General features: G+C 54.4%; 4 protein-coding genes across 5 annotated transcripts; 2 read left to right on the forward strand and 2 right to left on the reverse strand.

Moving 5' to 3' along the window:
• Positions 1 to 1,147: 1,147 nt before the first annotated feature.
• On the forward strand, positions 1,148 to 7,142 carry CENATAC (centrosomal AT-AC splicing factor). Its single transcript, XM_060250854.1, has 11 exons — positions 1,148 to 1,334; positions 1,412 to 1,578; positions 2,889 to 2,987; positions 3,523 to 3,589; positions 3,677 to 3,739; positions 4,349 to 4,407; positions 4,552 to 4,702; positions 5,012 to 5,042; positions 5,783 to 5,869; positions 6,409 to 6,541; positions 6,930 to 7,142. Exons 1-11 carry the CDS (start codon positions 1,170 to 1,172, stop codon positions 7,000 to 7,002), a joined length of 1,095 nt encoding a protein of 364 aa, XP_060106837.1. The 5' UTR covers positions 1,148 to 1,169; the 3' UTR covers positions 7,003 to 7,142.
• Positions 7,143 to 7,300: 158 nt separating this feature from the next.
• RPS25 (ribosomal protein S25) lies at positions 7,301 to 8,875 on the reverse strand. Its single transcript, XM_060251641.1, has 4 exons — positions 8,869 to 8,875; positions 8,669 to 8,814; positions 8,388 to 8,571; positions 7,301 to 7,547 (listed from the first exon to the last, which is right to left on the reverse strand). The coding sequence occupies exons 1-4, from the start codon at positions 8,873 to 8,875 to the stop codon at positions 7,453 to 7,455; spliced, it is 432 nt and encodes a 143-aa protein (XP_060107624.1). The 3' UTR covers positions 7,301 to 7,452.
• Positions 8,876 to 8,988: 113 nt separating this feature from the next.
• Positions 8,989 to 10,794, forward strand: TRAPPC4 (trafficking protein particle complex subunit 4). The gene is made up of 5 exons (XM_060250436.1): positions 8,989 to 9,205; positions 9,293 to 9,467; positions 9,560 to 9,663; positions 9,786 to 9,912; positions 10,434 to 10,794. The coding sequence occupies exons 1-5, from the start codon at positions 9,031 to 9,033 to the stop codon at positions 10,510 to 10,512; spliced, it is 660 nt and encodes a 219-aa protein (XP_060106419.1). The 5' UTR covers positions 8,989 to 9,030; the 3' UTR covers positions 10,513 to 10,794.
• Positions 10,795 to 10,899: 105 nt separating this feature from the next.
• Positions 10,900 to 16,142, reverse strand: SLC37A4 (solute carrier family 37 member 4). Of its 2 annotated transcripts, XM_060250437.1 has the most exons (9): positions 15,923 to 16,142; positions 15,406 to 15,638; positions 14,437 to 14,698; positions 14,032 to 14,187; positions 13,767 to 13,852; positions 13,545 to 13,658; positions 13,085 to 13,150; positions 11,770 to 11,908; positions 10,900 to 11,696 (listed from the first exon to the last, which is right to left on the reverse strand). In XM_060250437.1, the coding sequence occupies exons 1-9, from the start codon at positions 16,062 to 16,064 to the stop codon at positions 11,530 to 11,532; spliced, it is 1,365 nt and encodes a 454-aa protein (XP_060106420.1). In that variant the 5' UTR covers positions 16,065 to 16,142; the 3' UTR covers positions 10,900 to 11,529. The 2 variants fall into 2 exon arrangements, with proteins under 2 accessions (XP_060106420.1, XP_060106421.1); XM_060250438.1 differs by lacking the exon at positions 13,085 to 13,150 and having other exon boundaries at positions 14,449 to 14,698.
• Positions 16,143 to 16,498: the final 356 nt, after the last annotated feature.

Below are 16,498 nucleotides of genomic sequence, written 5' to 3' on the forward strand. Positions count from 1 at the left end.
GAAGTACTTCTTCACCCAAAGGGTGATTAACATGTGGAATTCACTGCCACAGGAGGTGGTGGCGGCCACAAGTATAGCCACCTTCAAGAGGGGTTTAGATAAAAATATGGAGCAGAGGTCCATCAGTGGCTATTAGCCACAGTGTATGTGTGTATATAACATTTTTTGCCACTGTGTGACACAGAGTGTTGGACTTGATGGGCCGTTGGCCTGATCCAACATGGCTTCTCTTATGTTCTTATGTAATGGTTGCTGCCGGGGGTGGGGTGGGATGAGACAGTGGGAGGGCTTCTAGTGTCCTGGCCCTACTGATGGACCTCCTGAGGCACCTGATTTTTTTGGCCACTGTGTGACACAGTCTTGGACTGGATGGGCCATTGGCTTGATCCAGCAGGGCTTCTCTTGTGTTCTTATGTTAAAGGCAGGGCTTTTTTTGTAGGAAAAGGCCAGCAGGGTCTCATTTGCATATTAGGCCACACCTCCTGCAGTGCTGGAGAAGACTCGGACTGCAAGAAGATCAAATCAGTCAGTCCTAAGGGAAATCAACCCAGACTGTTCCCTGGAAGGTCAGATGCTGAAGCTCAAATACTTTGGCCACCAACTGAGAAGGGAGCACTCCCTGGAGAAGACCCTGATGCTAGGAAAGAGAGAAGGGAACGGCAAAAGATGAGATGGCTGAACAGCATTACTGATGTAACTAACACAAATTTGAGTGGACTTTGGAGGATGGTGGAAGACAGGAGGGCCTGGGTGACTCCTTCCATGGGGGGCAAAGAGTCAGAATCAAGTGTGTGACTGAACAAGCACCACCTGAGGTGAAGGCTGCATTGCTGCTGGAAAGAAGCCCTGGTTGAAGGAGGAGCCTTCCTTCGGTGCGTGCAGGCCCAGGGAAGCTCACAGCTGGAGCCGAGCTTTGTTGGACTCCCAACTGCTGCTCCCTTGCTGTTATCATGCCAGACAGAGGCCCAGCTGAGGGGGCTGCTGCCTCTCCTTCCTTTGTTCCAAGGAGCCACCCGGAGGTTGTTCTCGGGCGCCCGCTGCGCGGCGCAGGCCAGCCGGAGAGCCGAGGGGGGGATTCGAACCCGCGGCTCCAGAGAGCCGGCCGGCCCGCTGACGTCACGGGAGGCGGGGTCGTGCCGAGCCCCGCCCCTGGCTGTGCGGCGCCCAAGATGGCGGACGGCGGGGCCGCGGGGCCTGGCGGCGTTCCCATGGCGACGGCGCTCTTCCGCTGCCCGCTCTGCCGCCGCAGCGCCTTCTCCGGCCGCCGCAGCCACCTCTACAGCGCCGGGCACCAGCGGCGGCTCCGGGCCGTGCTCGCCCGCCTGCGCCAGAAGGTGCGGCCGGGAAGGAGGGAGGGAGGGAAGGGCCGGGGCGGGCCGGGCAGGCCTCTCACCCTCTCCCCTCCCCGCAGGCGGAGGCGGCCCGGCAGGCGCTGCGGCAGGCGCGGGTGGCGCCCTACGACCCCGCCGAGCACGAGCAGCGCTTCTGGTGCGCCTGCTGCGGCCGGGAGGAGAGGCGCCACCTCAGCCACGGGGGCCTGGCCCTGCTGCACGCCGGCCTCGTCCAGCACCTCGCCAGGTCTGAGCTCATGGGGGCGGAGAGGCGGGGCAGAACCAGGGCGTGGAGCTGCGGCAGGAGAGACACCCACCAGTGGGGGGGCTCCTCAGGGGAGCAGGCTTCCTCCTCAGGAGGTGGTGGGCTCTCCTTCCTCGGAGGTTTTCCAACAGAGGCTAGATGGCCATCTGACACCAATGCTGACTCTGTAAACTTGGGCAGACCATGAGAAAGAGAGCAGGAAAAGTTGCATCCGTGCTGAGTTCTTGTAGCCCTGTCTTACACACCCAGGGAAATGTGGATTATCACTTCGGGGTCAGTCAACAATTTTTCTCCAGGCCAGTTAGGCAAGGGATCCTGAAGGTTTTTGCTATCTTCTTGGCATGGCACAAGGGTCATTGGGGATGTATGTGTGTGTGAGGAAGGTCATTGTGACTTTCCTATATTGTGCAATGGGTTGGACTAGATGACCCTGGAGGTCCCTTCTGACTCTAGGATTTCATGGTATTGTTCCTTATAACTGAATCTGGAAGAGGCCTGTTCAGGACCTTGCAGGGGTGTCAGGTTGGCAAGACTGGATTAATATTAACTCAGGGAGGGATGGTGGCTCAGTGGTAGAGCATCTCAGTGGTAGAAGGTCCCAGGTTCAGTCCCCGGCATCTCCAAAAAAGGGTTCAGGCAAAAAGGTGTGAAAAACCTCAGCTTGAGACCCTGGAGAGCCGCTGCTAGTCTGAGTAGACAATACTGACTTTGATGGACCAAGGGTCTGATTCAGTATAAGGCAGCTTCACATGTTCATGACTCACCTACTTTATTTTTGGTTATACCATTTCTGAGATCCATTCCAACGACTGATTATTTTTATTTTACTTTATTTATACCTCACTTGTCCCTCAGCGGGGGCCTAAATATGAAGGTGCTTTATACTGAATCAGACCCTTGGGCCACTGAGGTCAGTGTCTTGTCTACTCAGACTGGCTCTTTAGGGTCTCAGGCAGACAAGCGTCTTTCACATCGCTTACTGCCTGGTGCTTTTTAAACTGGCGATGCCAGGGATTGTCCCTGGGACCACCTACATGCAAAGCTGATGCTCTGCTGCTGAGCCACAGCCTCTCTCCAGCCAGTGGCTCACAACATGGCCCTCTTCGTTTTATCCCTGGGAGGTACATTAGGCTGAGAGTGTGCAGCTTGCAACAAGGACACCCAGCAAGCTTCCATGGCAGACTGCGGATTCAGATCTGGGCCTTCAGGATCCTAGTTGTATTCTAGCCCAGGCAGTTGTGTTAGAAGGATGTGCAACTAAAACAGTCTTCTGGTTGGTGTTCTTTTTCAAGCCCTGAGCACAGAAAAGCAGTCTATACATTCTGGTGGGAGAACAAAGCAGACTCCAGCCTGAAGGGCCAGTTCCTGATTTCTTCCGAGGACTATGAGCTGTGAGTAGACCCTTCCTCAGCAAAGGGAGGTTGTGGTGGGGCAGCTCCTTTGCCAGCTCAGGCTGCAGCTCTTGGGGAGGAGGGGCTTGGGGAGCGAACACTTGTGGGCCTTGGCCGCTGCACCTGCTGCTAGGAGTACTTACTGCAAAGGAGTCCAGAAGGAGAAAGAATTATAAACTCGCCATCTCATCTTTTTAGATTTGTTGTATTGCACTATTTATATATTTTGTTTTTATGGCTTTGAAGTTTTTATTATATGTTGCATATCACCCAGAATTCTGCAGTTGCAGGGACTGGACGAGTTATACATTTAATGATGATGGTGTACAGATGGGCATTGAGGCTGGCAAGACTCATGTGAGCAGAGGCAGGGCAAGAGGGAACCTAGCTGGCCTCTTAGGCTTGTCCTTTCTACCATGCAAGGAAAACTCCCCTTGTTCAGAGGGCAGCTGTGTTGGCTGCCCTGCAGTAGGGGCTGCAGAAGTCTTGGGTCTTTATGGCATCACAAACCCCCATGCCTTGGCTTTTATTCCAGCTTCAAGGTGTCTCTCACCAAAGCACTGGATGCTTACGAAGCAAGCAAGGATGATGTCATTCAGCAGGTGGGTGTAGCGCTGGGATGGGCAGGAACAGGGCTGCTGGGACGCTCTTGTCCCACAGTCTGATCATGACTTCTGCCCTACTTATAGGTGGCAGCTCATATCCGAGAGGTGGAACAGAGCCGACAAGAAATGTTGCAGGCCATCTTAGAGGTTTGTGTGCCCAGGATGCCAGGGCAGTATCCACTCTTGTAGTCACAGCCCTGCTTGCCGCCGCCTCCCTATTTGTCTGTCTGTCTGTCTCTTGGCTGGTAACCTGGTCCTTTGGCTAGAAGGTATAAAGTGTGGACCCAACTCTACCCTCCCGAAGGATCTCTCTTAAGACACTGTGGCCTTTCTGGCCCCTTCGCATTTGAGAGCTCTTCAGGGTCAGAGAGAGGACAGGCCTCAACGAAGGCGGGCCCCATTGGCCAGTGCTCTGTGGCTCTCAGATGGCTTGCACTACCATTAATGGTATGGAATATGTGTCTCCTCCCCCAGTGCAAGACCTGTGCCTTATTGACTAGCACTAGAACCACCCAGCCAAGTAACTTCCCTTTTTGTACTGCCCAGACCTATCATATTGTCAGGAGGAGGGATGGCGAGTGTGTGTGTGCGCCTGTTTAAGGGGAATGGGTTCTCTTGGGGATCCCTCCTGCCTTTCTTATGGTGGGAGGTTGTACTTGGCATACACTTTTTTGCTGGGACTTGGTGGAATTCCTTCCTGCAAGCTTTACTCTTGTCTCTTGGAACAAGCATTTGTTTTTCCTGAATCAAACTCAGCCGCAGACAGAACTGTGCAAGGGAGTTGCAGACGTCGAGATCTATACAAGGACCCAGAGGTAAGAGGCTTATTTCAGCTGGTTAGTTGTGGCATTGGCTTCAAGGCCTTGATGCTATCAGAGGCCAACAGTCGTTTTCTAGCTGGTCGAAACGTACTTGCAGCCTGGCCCCAAGCTGGGTTAAGTGATTCTTCTGTGTTCCAGCGACTTCTCCTTTGCTGTGGAAGACAGTGCACAACCAGGCCCCAGTGGGAGTGCCACCTCTACCGGAGAACAGCTTGGACCTCCATGTGGTACCATGCTTGAACTAGATTGGCAAGAAGCAAGCCAGGGCTTGACGTTTATTGGCCACCAGGTAAGTGAGGCCAGAATCCTGCAGCTCTGTTAGTCTCAGCTGAGGCGGCACTTCAAGGCCCCGTGGCATGAATGGCCTCCAACCCCAGAAGCTAATTTGCAGTGTGGTCTCTCAGTGTGTCAAGGCAGTGACATTAGAGCAGGGGCGTTTTCTTCTTGCAGCTTGCTTGCCTTTGAGAAATGGCATTACACAAACAAGCAGAACTGTACTCACCGAAACACGCACAAGCTGCCTTGCTTTGCAATTGTGACAGCTGTCTTTGTTTTATGTCCCCCACTATCTCTGATTTTTCAATTTTTTGAAACACAGGAAACACACGGGAAAGGAAATGTGCATACAGGTAAGTCTGAAGATTTTCTGAACCTCTTTTAAATCAGTGGGTCACTCTAGATGTTTAGTGCCACAGCCTGGTGGAAACGGAGGTAAATGCTGGTTGGGAAGACTGAGCTCTGGGAGATGGCACTTCTCACATTTGATGGGGCTTAGCAGACTTTTGCTGACTTCGCTAAGAGCCTGGAGTTGCACTGGACCCAGCATCATTGCTGGAGGAACAAATTAGCACAACTACAGAAAAATTGGGGGGGGGGGGGCGGGTCTTTCAGATTAGCTTGGTGCAGAGCATACCACAGCCATCTTACTTGTTTACTTGCTGATCAGTTATACTGGCTTCATTTCAGTGTTCTGGTTGTCACCTGCAAAGCTTTCTGAGGGTACCACCCTGCCAATGAATAAGATGGACAGCTTGTCCACTCCTGTGTATTCTCCGCAGTGGCCTCCAGAGTGGAACTGCCTCTCTTGAGAGCTCAAGATGGTGTTCTTATAAGGGAACAGAATAGTTTATTGCTTACATCACCTTTTTGCTACATTATCTTCTATTTTTGTAACCCACGAGTTTTCTGTATTATGATGTTGTGCCTTAGACAATTTTTGTCTGCATTGTTCTTCAGTTCTGTAATTCTAGTCCTACTACATCGTTTAATGCTGTCTGATTATTTTCTGCATTTATAATCTGCATGAGCTCCAGTGAAAGGCAGGCTATAAATAAAGGAAAAACAACCCTATTCCTGTTTTCATCCTTAGGAGCCAAACCCCCCTGGTTGCTGGAAGAGGAAGAAGAGAAAAACACAGGGCAAATTGGACCTTCATATGAAGAATTTCTCAAGGAAAGTAAGTGGTGATTTGGGTAAAATCATAAGTTTGAAGGGACCTCCAAGGCCAGCTATATATAACTGCAATCCTGCAAAACCATTGCACAATGCAGGAAATTCACAACTGTCTCCCTTGCTGCCCCCTCTATTTCCATGTCCAAAGTGCTCTAGGATCCCTGGCCAAAGTGGCCTGGAGAAAACTGCTTCCTGACCTCAAAAATGGTGACCAGCATTTCCCTGGCTGTGTAAGACAGGGAACTAAGCACTGGTGCAACCCTTCCTGCCCTCCCTCTCACGATCTGCCTAAGTTCACGGAATCAGCATTGCTGTCAGATGGCCATAAAGCCTTTGCTTAGAAACCTCCAAGGAAGGAGCACCCACCACCTCCTAAGGAACTGCTCTGTTAGGAAGTTCTTAATGTTTAGCTGAAACCCCCCTTTTCAACCTGTCAGTTCTGGCCCAACCTTCTGGGGCAACAGAAAACAACTCTGTAGTTGTAGTAGCGAAGTGACACTCTGGATGCCTGGTACCTAAGCAGGATCTCTTTTCTTCCCCAAGAAGAGAAGCAGAAGCTGAAGAAGCTCCCACCTCATCGGGTTGGGGCCAACTTTGATCACACCTCTGAGACTGCAGAAGGCTGGCTTCCCTCCTTTGGGCGTGTCTGGAACCATGGCAGGAGGTGGCAGTCCAGGTACGGTTCCGGTCCCTCTTGTGTGGGGAAGGAGAGTCTTTTACTCTGTTCTTCCAGTGCTGCATGCAGCTTTCCTTTCTCCCATTTTATCTGCATAGTGCCCTATGAAGTAAGCACCAGCTATTTCTACAATATACTTTTCCAGGGCTGTTCACACACATACTATGCAAACTTTTGGGGGGTTCTTGCTTATAAATGTTTCTCAAAATACATTTGATTTCAAGCTGTGTCTCAAGACTCATTCTTGATAGAATAGACCTGTAATATTTGGCTGGAGCACCTCAGTAGCTGCTATAGTGTGTTCTTGTCACCAGTATGAAGGATCAATTGATGTTGCAGGGTTCAGACAGTGGCGTGCTAATTAATTTCTTTGTAATACTCTCTCTAGGCATCAGTTCAAAGCTGAAGCAGGACAGAAAAAGCCCAAAATGAAGAAAAGGCATTTAGTGCCTAAGTGCTGATGGACAGTTCAGCCCATGCTGTTCTCCCTGCTATGGATTCTACACTTATATGTGTATGTGTATATACACACACACATAGTGTCTGTGCAAGATGCTGTTTTTGTCTATTTATATTAAAGCAATTAAAACATTACTGTAAATCTTGTGTCCTTATTTGAGTACTTTTCAGAACAAGAAGCTGGAAATACCAGTATAAAGCTGCCTCTCGAAGGGAGATGTGTAATATTCCTCTCTGCAACGCCACATTCTGTACTAGGAGCAACCTTCACCATAACAGAAAAGCAGCAAACACCACCAGTTTGAAAAGATCAATTATTTTATTTTATACATTAGAATTTAAGCATCACTTCTGATCCTGTAAAGCAAACAGAGAATTAATAAAACCATATTCTATTGCTTTGCAAGAATCCCAACCAGCCACAGGGCCTGCAAGAATCCAGGCTCACCTTCTCAAGCATCTTCCCCAGCAGCTGGTGCATCACCTCCCTTGGTGTTGCGGGTGTAGATCACCTGGGCTCTGTGCTTGGACACGAGCTTGATTAGACCTGTCAGCAGAACAGCACCACACAGTGTAGAGAATAAAAAATCATTGCATTTTGGGTTTTCTGTACATACTAAACCACTATGGAAAAACTTGTGCTGCCTTGTAGCAGCACATTCCTGGAAATGGGCCGCCACCTTTCAGAGCACAATGCTGTGCACAGGGGTCATCCTACTTAGCAGGGTTGTGGGCCAGTGGCTGCTGACCAAGGGTCCCATATCTGAAGGTATACCAGCTATTGAGAGCTGTCACAGGAAGAAAATGCTTCTGCCAGGAGCTAGAGCTTACATGGGTGTGCTCAAGTCAGACCTGTAGCCCAAAATACGACTGCTAGATCTTTATATAGACTCCACCAGAAAGAATAAGAGCAGCAAAGTAGCAGCTGGTTTTCTGTAAGACATCCTAAGTTATTTTTTTAACAAAAACGATTCACTGCAATGAAATTTACTTCACCTCAGTTCTAATTCTGTCCTTGACTAATTAATTCCAGCTATGCTTCCATCTTGCCCTGCTCTAGCATGCAAAATTATGGAACGGATTTAACACCTATCAGATCATTAAGTAAACCTACATCCAATATTTTCACCAGCCCGTAATAAGTTCAAGACTGTATCTCTCCATTTCATTATAACAAATCTATTCAGAATTATTAACCCCCAGAGAGCATGGCTGAGCCAAGAGTAAAATCCAAGATTTGCTAGTCTTATTTCAACTCTCCAGCCGCTGGTGGAGGGGGGAGCTTACTCCACCACTCCCCCAAGAATGTCCGGCTTCCTCAAACTAGTTGAGGGTGCGGAAGGTTTCACATAAACAGTGAGACTGCAGCAGGAGGAAGGGGGCCTACCTTTACTGAGCAGCTCCTGGAGTGCGGCCCTGGCCAAGGAGCCTCGGATCTTCAGCCTCTCGGAGACCACGGCGGGCGTGATGAGCTTGTAGTTGGGCACCTCCTTGCAGAGCTTGTCGTAGGTGGCCTTGTCGAAGAGGACGAGGTTGTTGAGCTTGTCTCTCACCTTCCCCTTGGACCACTTCTGCTCGCGGGGGGAAAAAGGCAGCGGGCTGAAGGGCGCCCGGGAAGCGGCGGGGCCTCCTCCCTCCCTCCCCCCTGCCGCTCCCCCTCCCGCTCACCTTCTTCTTGGCTTTGCCGCCGGACTTGTTGACGGGGTCCTTGTCCTTCTTGGCCGACTTGCCGGCGTCCTTCTTCTTCTTGTCGTCCTTGGGGGGCTGCGGGGAGGGAGAGGGGGTGAGGGGGGGGGCGCCAGGCCGGGCCAGGCCTCTCCTCCCCCCCGGGCCGGGCTAGGCGAGGGCCACGCGGCCGGCCGGCCTACCTACCATGGCGGAGCGCGGAGGGCGGCACTGCTGCGGCTGCTCCTGCTGCTGCTTCCGGCCAGAAGGGAAGGAGCGGCGCGCGGCAGGGCGGGAAACCCCGTGGCGGGAGGGGCGGGCTTCCGGTGGGCGGGGCGGGCTTCCGGCGGGGTACGGGAGCCGCGATGGCCATCTTCAGCGTGTACGTGGTGAACAAGGCCGGCGGGCTGGTCTACCAGCTGGACCACTACGCGCCGCGCACCGAGAGCGAGAAGACCTTCTCCTTCCCGCTGGACCTGGTGCTGCGCCCCCATGATGAGCGCGTGCTCGTGGCCTTCGGGCAGCGCGACGGCGTCCGCGGTGAGGAGGGCGGGAGGCCGGGCGGGAGGGCGGGAGGGGCGGGGGCCCGCCGGGAGCCCTCCCTGACTCTCCCGCCTCCCCCGGCAGTGGGCCACGCGGTGCTGGCCATCAACGGCCTGGAGGTCAACGGGCGCTTCACGGCCGACGGGAGGGACGTGCTGGACTACCTGAGCAACGCCGCCAACTTCCCCCTCGCCATCCGCTTCGGCCGCCCGCGGCTCTCCTCCAACGAGAAGCTCATGCTCGCCTCCATGTTCCACTCGTGAGTGCCCGGGGCGGGGGGGCGGGAGGGCTGGGCTGGACGGGGCGGGAGGGCTGGACGGTCCGGGCTGACGGGCGGCTCCCGCGCTGCAGGTTGTTCGCTATCGGCTCGCAGCTGTCTCCCGAGCCCGGCAGCTCCGGCATCGAGATGCTGGAGACGGACACCTTCAAGCTGCATTGCTACCAGACCCTGACAGGTAGGGCGGTGGGGGCCGGGGGTTGGGTGAGGCTCTGGGCCGGTCTGCAAAGCACCAGCCTGGAGGCTTTGGGAAGCTGCTCTCCCCACAGGGGCAGCTGTCGGTTTTCTTCCTTCCCCTAGGGATCAAATTTGTCGTTCTCACTGACCCACGGCAGTCGGGGATAGATGCCCTTTTGCGCAAGATATATGAGATTTATTCAGACTTTGCTCTCAAGAACCCTTTCTATTCCTTGGAGATGCCAATCAGGTACTGATTTATTATTCTTGCACCTCTATGGAGCTATACAAGCCACCCCCCGCCCCACCAGAATCTACAAGCATGTGCTGGTGTACCATTTGTCAGCTTCTTGCCTTGAATAACTTTCTTTGTGCTCCAAAATGAGCCCTTTCCCCAGTGCCAGGATCACAGAGATGCCGCGAGCGGTAATCCTATGAAGGACAGCAAACAAGCATCACGCAGTTGTGTTGAGATGCTCTTTTGGATTACTGCAAGGGGCTCCTTTTCTCCGCAGCAATAGCTGTTCCTTGCTGAACTGACATTGAGTACAATGTAGCTGAAGCCCAATGTCACAGCGTATCTGAGCTATGGCGAAGGCCACTTGAGCTGGGTTGTCACTTCCTGGGCTGGCTTGCATATCTAGACATGTGGCTACTGCTGCACATACTTCTCCTTTTAGGGCCAGTCCTGCATCAATACAACGTTCCAAATAGGAACTTTGCTTGTAAGCCCATGCAGAATTTCTGTCTTTCTCTCCATTGATGTTTCAGATGTGAGCTCTTTGATCAGCACCTGAAGCTAGCCCTGGAAGTGGCAGAGAAAGCAGGACCGTTCGGACCAGGCCTATAGGACAGATTTGCCGTTTCAGCCTCTCAGTGGATTTTTCCCAGTGCCAACTGAGCCAGAGCTGGTTCCCTGGCAAGTTGTGCTTCTTGCTCTTCTCCAAGCTGGATTTGCAGCCAAAATCACCACTGAGGTGCTTGGCCAGGTCTAGGGAAGCTGTGAGCTTAGCTCAGTCATTTCCTAGGACTGCCTTGTATATGCATATATGTGTGTGTGGCTGTTACAGTGTGTGCTTCTCCTTGTGGCTGCAGCATTGTGTAAATAAAGCATTCTGAGAAGAAGCTTGAATGATGAGCTTGTGTGCTGAAGCATAGCAGTAAGCTGGAGAAGCCTGCAGGGAAACAGGGCTTAACGGGGCATTTGGAAGGGGGCTCAATGCACAAGACGGGAGGCTTCTGCTGCACCGTTTATTTGTCAGTGGACACACACCATTACAGGGAACTGATTGGGAACCATCTCAACTCTCAGTGCAAGATGTTCTCCTAATAGGAGCTACCAAACTGCTGGGTGCTGCATTGTTTCACTACCAGAGAGACAGATGTCCGGGGGAGGAGAGGTTGGTGATAGTAGTTTTGCTTCTAAGGCTGCATGACGTGCAAATATCCCACAGGCGTAGCGTTGATACACTGTCCTAGCACTAGACGTGTTTGGCAATCCTTCCCTAAGCTCAGTTGCATTTCTCTGAAGCACACAGGCAGTCTTAGAAGACAACCATATACCACTATGGAAAATGAGGTAGTGAGTGAATCCATCCTTCCCTGTTGCTCACGCAGCTTGCAGGTGGGGGTGGGTGCAGTTCTGCTCACCTGCCACCATTCCTGTAGTGAGGGCAAAGGTTGGTTGGTGGGTTCTGGGCTGCCAATGGTGCTGCCACTGCTTGGCTGTTGCCGGTTAATCAGGTCCACCTGGGATGAATGGCTCAAGCCACAAGGCTGCAGTGGGCCTTTGCCAAGGGTTTTAGGAAGTGTCCAAAGCTGACTCCTGGCCTGTCCTCTTCCGCAGCTGCTGTGACACTCCTGGGTTTCAGTCCACCTTCTTTGGCACGCGGCCCATCTTGGTGCGGATGTTCCTCAGGAAGAAAAAGGCCACGGTGCTGGCCGAGCACGTCATTTCTGCAACCCAGAAGGCTGTGCCCCAGCTGTAGTGCTTGGCAATGGTGCTGAAGGGCAGTCCGGCCAGGAAGCCTCCCACTGAAAAGCAGAGGGCGGAGTGAGAGGAGGCCGGGCGGCTCCAGGGGCGAGGGCGAGGCGGGGCTCCACTCACCATTGGCCATGAGAGCAACAATAGCATGTGACGTTCCACACAGGTTGGACGGGGCGCTTTCATTGGCTATGACGCCAAACAGTGCAATTGGCCCGTAAGAACAAAATCCAAAAACAGCTCCCAAGATCAGAATCCATAACTAAACAAAAACACGGGGGGAAAGGGAAGTCAGGCATGTAGGGGGTAAGGTGTGTGTTTAACAACTACCTCCCTCTCCACCCGGTTCCCTTCTTCATTGTTTGCAAAACCACATTTCCTTTGCAGCATATTCATGAGCCCTTTGGCTCTTCTGGTGAAAGAAAATGTTGTTTGTTACCAAACTGGTTAATTAGATTAGTGACAAACACCACCACACAGAAAAGCTACATTGCTAAACAATGACCAGTGTTACTTTACAGCAGGGGTGGCCAAACTTGCTTAATGTAAGAGGCACACAGAAGAAACAAAACTTTGAGAGCCGCAAGACACGAACAAATATTACACATCTTTATTAAAACCTCTTAATATTTTCTTTGCACAGAAATGCACTTGTACCATATAAAGCACTGACCACTGTTTGTATCATAGATCTCTTTGCCTTGACACCAAGGTTAGTAAATACAGCCCCTACAAGAGCTATGAAATAAAGGGGAACGCTGCACCACCCTCTTTAATTCTGTCCCTCCTTCCAGTGATTCCCTTGGGTCTTGTGCTCTCTTTCCCTGCTCTAGGTCTCTGGGCGACCTCTGTGGTGGAGAAGAGTTTGCAAGCTTGCCTGTTTTCCCCTTCCATTCCTGCTTCACACATGGTGGAAATATTTGTGGACTGACAGAGGTCAATGCTACACATGCTTACTTGAGAGAAAGCCTGCATTAAGTCCCTCCTCGACCTTCGGGAGCCACACAATATAATAAACGTGTGAAAGCCACATGTGGCTCCCAAGCTGTAGTCTTGCTACCAAGACTATCTTCAGGACAAAGTCTGAGTCCAGAGGCACTTTAAGACCAACGAAGGCTTTTGTGTGCACACTTCTACCAGGAGCCTGACTGGACTACCACTTTGTTCTGTTACTTCAGACCAGCGCAATCACCTACCTGACTCGAGAGGACTTCCAGCCTGAAAAGTGTTCACAAGAGTAATCAAAGCATGACAATCCTGCCCTGCAAAACATTCCCCCTGGTAGAGCTTCCCTTGCTTTGTCATGGGCTTATTATGGGATGCATTGGGCAGATGACAGCTGAGAAGGAGTGGGCTGGAAGAAACAGGGTGGGGGTGTGAGGGGGGGAACCCACAGAACCATGCAGCAGGAAAGACAGAAAGGCTCAGAGAGAAAGACCTCATGTTCCGTTAAGCCCACAAGGATAGCAAGAGGGTGGAGAGCAAGAATCCAAGAGCTGCTTTCCTGAGAGACAAAGAAGGAGACAATGAGCAAAGTGCAGTGAAAGAACACCCCCTCCCCCCAGCCAGCAAGTGAGCCTCCACCTGCCAGCTCCTTCCTTTCTGAGGCGGTGCCTTTTGGGCTCCTCCTGCCGCTCTCGAGGCCTTGGAGGAGGGCGGTCTGGGAATTCCCTCTGGGTCGGGGACGTGGTGCTCTCAGGCCAGGGAGACCATCAAGGGAGCTGTGGCTGCAAAGCACCCAGGAGGACGAATTCTCCCGGCCCCTCCGAGCAGCCCTCTAGAGGTGGGTGTGCTCAGTCCGAAGCAGCGAGGAGAGCTCCGGCCGTCCCCAGAGTCTGGGGCCCATCCTCCCTCCCTCCCTCATCCCATCTCCTCAGCTCAGCTTACGTGCAGGTTACCTTGGGAGAGCTGCCAGTGACTGTGACCCGGAAGAGGTACATGGAAGCGGACATGCCTGCCATCATGGAGAGGAGAAGCGTGTGTCGAGGGTTCCCGTGCTGTGATAGGCCCACCTGCAACACAACCCCAATGAGTGGCAACCCGGAGGCAGGAGCGCTGCTGCCCCCGCCTGGGAACTGCCCTGGCCAGCCTCCCCTCAGCCATCCACCAGGTGAGCTTACCCGGGCCACGGCTCGGTCGGAGAGATAGCCGGCTGCAATGCTGCCCACCAGGCCCCCGACCTCCAAGGCACTCATGTACGAGCTTCCTGCAGAGTCACAAGAGTATCAGCCAGCAAGAGGACAGCCGGCCTGAGAAGTCCCCCGTCAGGCACCTCACAGAAACTGCGCTGTGGCAGGGGGGAGGGGAAGCAAGCCTGGTCCTCCCCCCGCCCCGGTTCCCTGGCTGCATTTAAAGAAATAAAAGAGCTAGGCTGGTCCATCATACCCACAAATGTCGACTGCCCTCTCTCCTGGATGAGGAAGAGCTGCCCCCAGTCCGTGCAGCACGTCTTGACCCCAAAGACAACCAGGTAGCCCGTTGAGAGGACCCAGAGGTAGGGGGAGAGCAGCAGCTCGGCCAGGGTGCTGTCTGATGAGGAGCCTGCAGGCCAGAAGACACTCACCAGAGCCTTGCAAGTCCTTCCCACCTGGCCCAAACCTCCGCCAAATGCCCTCTCCTGCCCCAACCTGCCAGCAAGGCAAGCTGCTCCTTCCTTGCCCTTCACGGAATTCCAGATGCTGAGCCCCCCCCCCCCACCACCTCACAGCAGAGATCAAACAGGAGGCTGCCGTCTCTGCTCGTCCCTGCGCTACAACTCTGCAGGGTGGCTTTTCTCCAGTCCGCTCCCGCCCCCCTGCACGCACTCACCTTTCTTCCCTTTCTTGGGCCCTGGCTCAATGTTGGGCAGCCCCACATCGGAGGGCTCGTTCTTAATGAGAAGCAGGCACACCAAGGAGGCAGCCACGCAGCTCGAGCCAGAGAGAGCCAGCGTTGTGCGCCAGTCGTAGCTCAGGGCCATCAGAGCAGCCACAATGGGGCCCAGCCCTCCGGCCAGGTTCATGCTGGTGGAAAGGACCGCCCACCAAGTCCCAAACTGGGAAGGTTCAAACCACTGCGCGGGAGAGAAAAAGAGCAGGAGTCAGTGCCAGAGACAAGACAGTTTTAACTTAAATGCCCGAGGGTGGCCGTCGAGAGGCAACCTGGCTGGTGAGCCAAGTCAGGAGAACAGGGTTGGGCTCCGCTACAGACCTCAGCCCTGGCAGCACAGAGCCAAAGGGCAACCTGCAGACCTGCCCTGTGAATGGGGCAGGCGTCAGCTTTGGAACTTCTTCTGCACAACCCAAGAGAAAACTCCATTGAGCTTTTATGAACACTTTCAGCACAATCTTCCCTGCAAGACACTTTGCCCAGCAGCGTGCAACACTGCTTAACTATATGTTGGGCATCTTAAAACCAAGACTTTATGCTTTTAAAAATCAGCTGCTAACGATAATGAGGGGGCTGTCTGTTCTCTGGAAGCCCTGAATGCTCAATGGCCACAACTGCCCTGCCTGCCCCTGCATCACCCCACAAGGCCCCCTTGCTCAGCGTCATTTGATATTCTCTTCTGCCAGCCTTGGCAGGCTACTGGGGGTGAAAGCGAGAGGGCTAGCTTGTGCTCGACAGCTCCAGAAACAGCCTCTTGGCAGTGCAGGAGAGGGGGGGAGCGAAGGGGAGCAGGAAAGCCCCTCTTCCCAACGGGGAGACCCACAGCAGCAGCAGCAGCCCCTGAGCCAGGCTCTCCAGGTGGCCTGAGGAAGAGGCTGGAAAGCCAGTCACCTTGCGCAGCACCTTCCCGCAGGGAGGCCAGCCCAGGCCTTGGGCCAGCCCGTTGAGGAACCAGAGCCCCGCAAAGACGGCCACGCTGGAGCTCCAGGAGAAGAGCACGTTGACGAGGCCCACCAGCAGCAGGCCGCACGAGAAGAGCCAGCGGGCGCTGATCTGGTCCGAAAGGACTCCGCTGATGAACTTGCTGATGGCGTAGGCCGCGGACTGGCTGCTGGTGATCAGGCCTGCCAAGGGAAGGGAAGGGAAGGGAAGGCTCACCCCCAGCAGCAGCAGCAGCAGCAGCAGGGCCCTTCTGGCCCCGCCTGGGGTGGCGCCCAGGCTCCAGGGCCGCCCTTCTTGCTCCACCCCAGCAGAGCAGCGCAGCGCAGCGCCCCCCCGCCGCCACTGCCCAGGCCCGGGGTGAACGACCCCGAGGGGGGGGGAGTCCCAAGGCCGCTCTGCCGCAGGAGGGGCAGCTCCGGGGAGAGCAAGCAGCCCTTGCACAGCAGCCCCCCCCCGCGCCCCTCACCGAGGTCGTCCTTGGCGAGCGGCACGTCGCGCATGAGGGCGGGCAGCACGAAGGCGAAGGTCTTCCTGTTGAAGTAGTAGAGGCAGTAGCCGCCGTACATGGCCGCGAAGATCACCGCCCGGTAGAAGCCGTAGCCCGCCATGGCCCCGCTGCCGCCTCCTGCGCGCCCGACGGCCCCACACACGCCACGGGCAGCAAGGGGCGTTGCAGCCGCTCCGCCCGCCCCTTCGGCCCCGGCAATGATTAACGCCGCCCGGGAGGGGAGGCGCGCCCGCCGCTCCCCGCCTCTTGCTGCTGCCGCTGCCGCAACGGGGCCATCGGACGGCTGCCCGCGCTCCCTCCCTCCTTCCCTCCCTCCGCCCGCCTGGCCCCGGCCAGCCAAGGTCACGTGCCGCCCTGCCGGCGCCGCGAGAGACCCGCTCGGCCACAAGGGGGCGCGCCCGAGACCCCAGCTTCGCCCCCCCCCCCCCCCCCAGGCAGAGGCCAGGCCAGCCGTAGAAAAGCACGTCGGTTTTATTGGAACCAGGATTTTTAACAGAAGGAAAGGCAGTCACCCCCAACACCAGCCCCAACCCC

The sequence above is a fragment of the Heteronotia binoei genome, chromosome 12 (genome assembly GCF_032191835.1).
Source record: "Heteronotia binoei isolate CCM8104 ecotype False Entrance Well chromosome 12, APGP_CSIRO_Hbin_v1, whole genome shotgun sequence".
NCBI classification, from domain to species: Eukaryota; Metazoa; Chordata; class Lepidosauria; order Squamata; family Gekkonidae; genus Heteronotia; species Heteronotia binoei.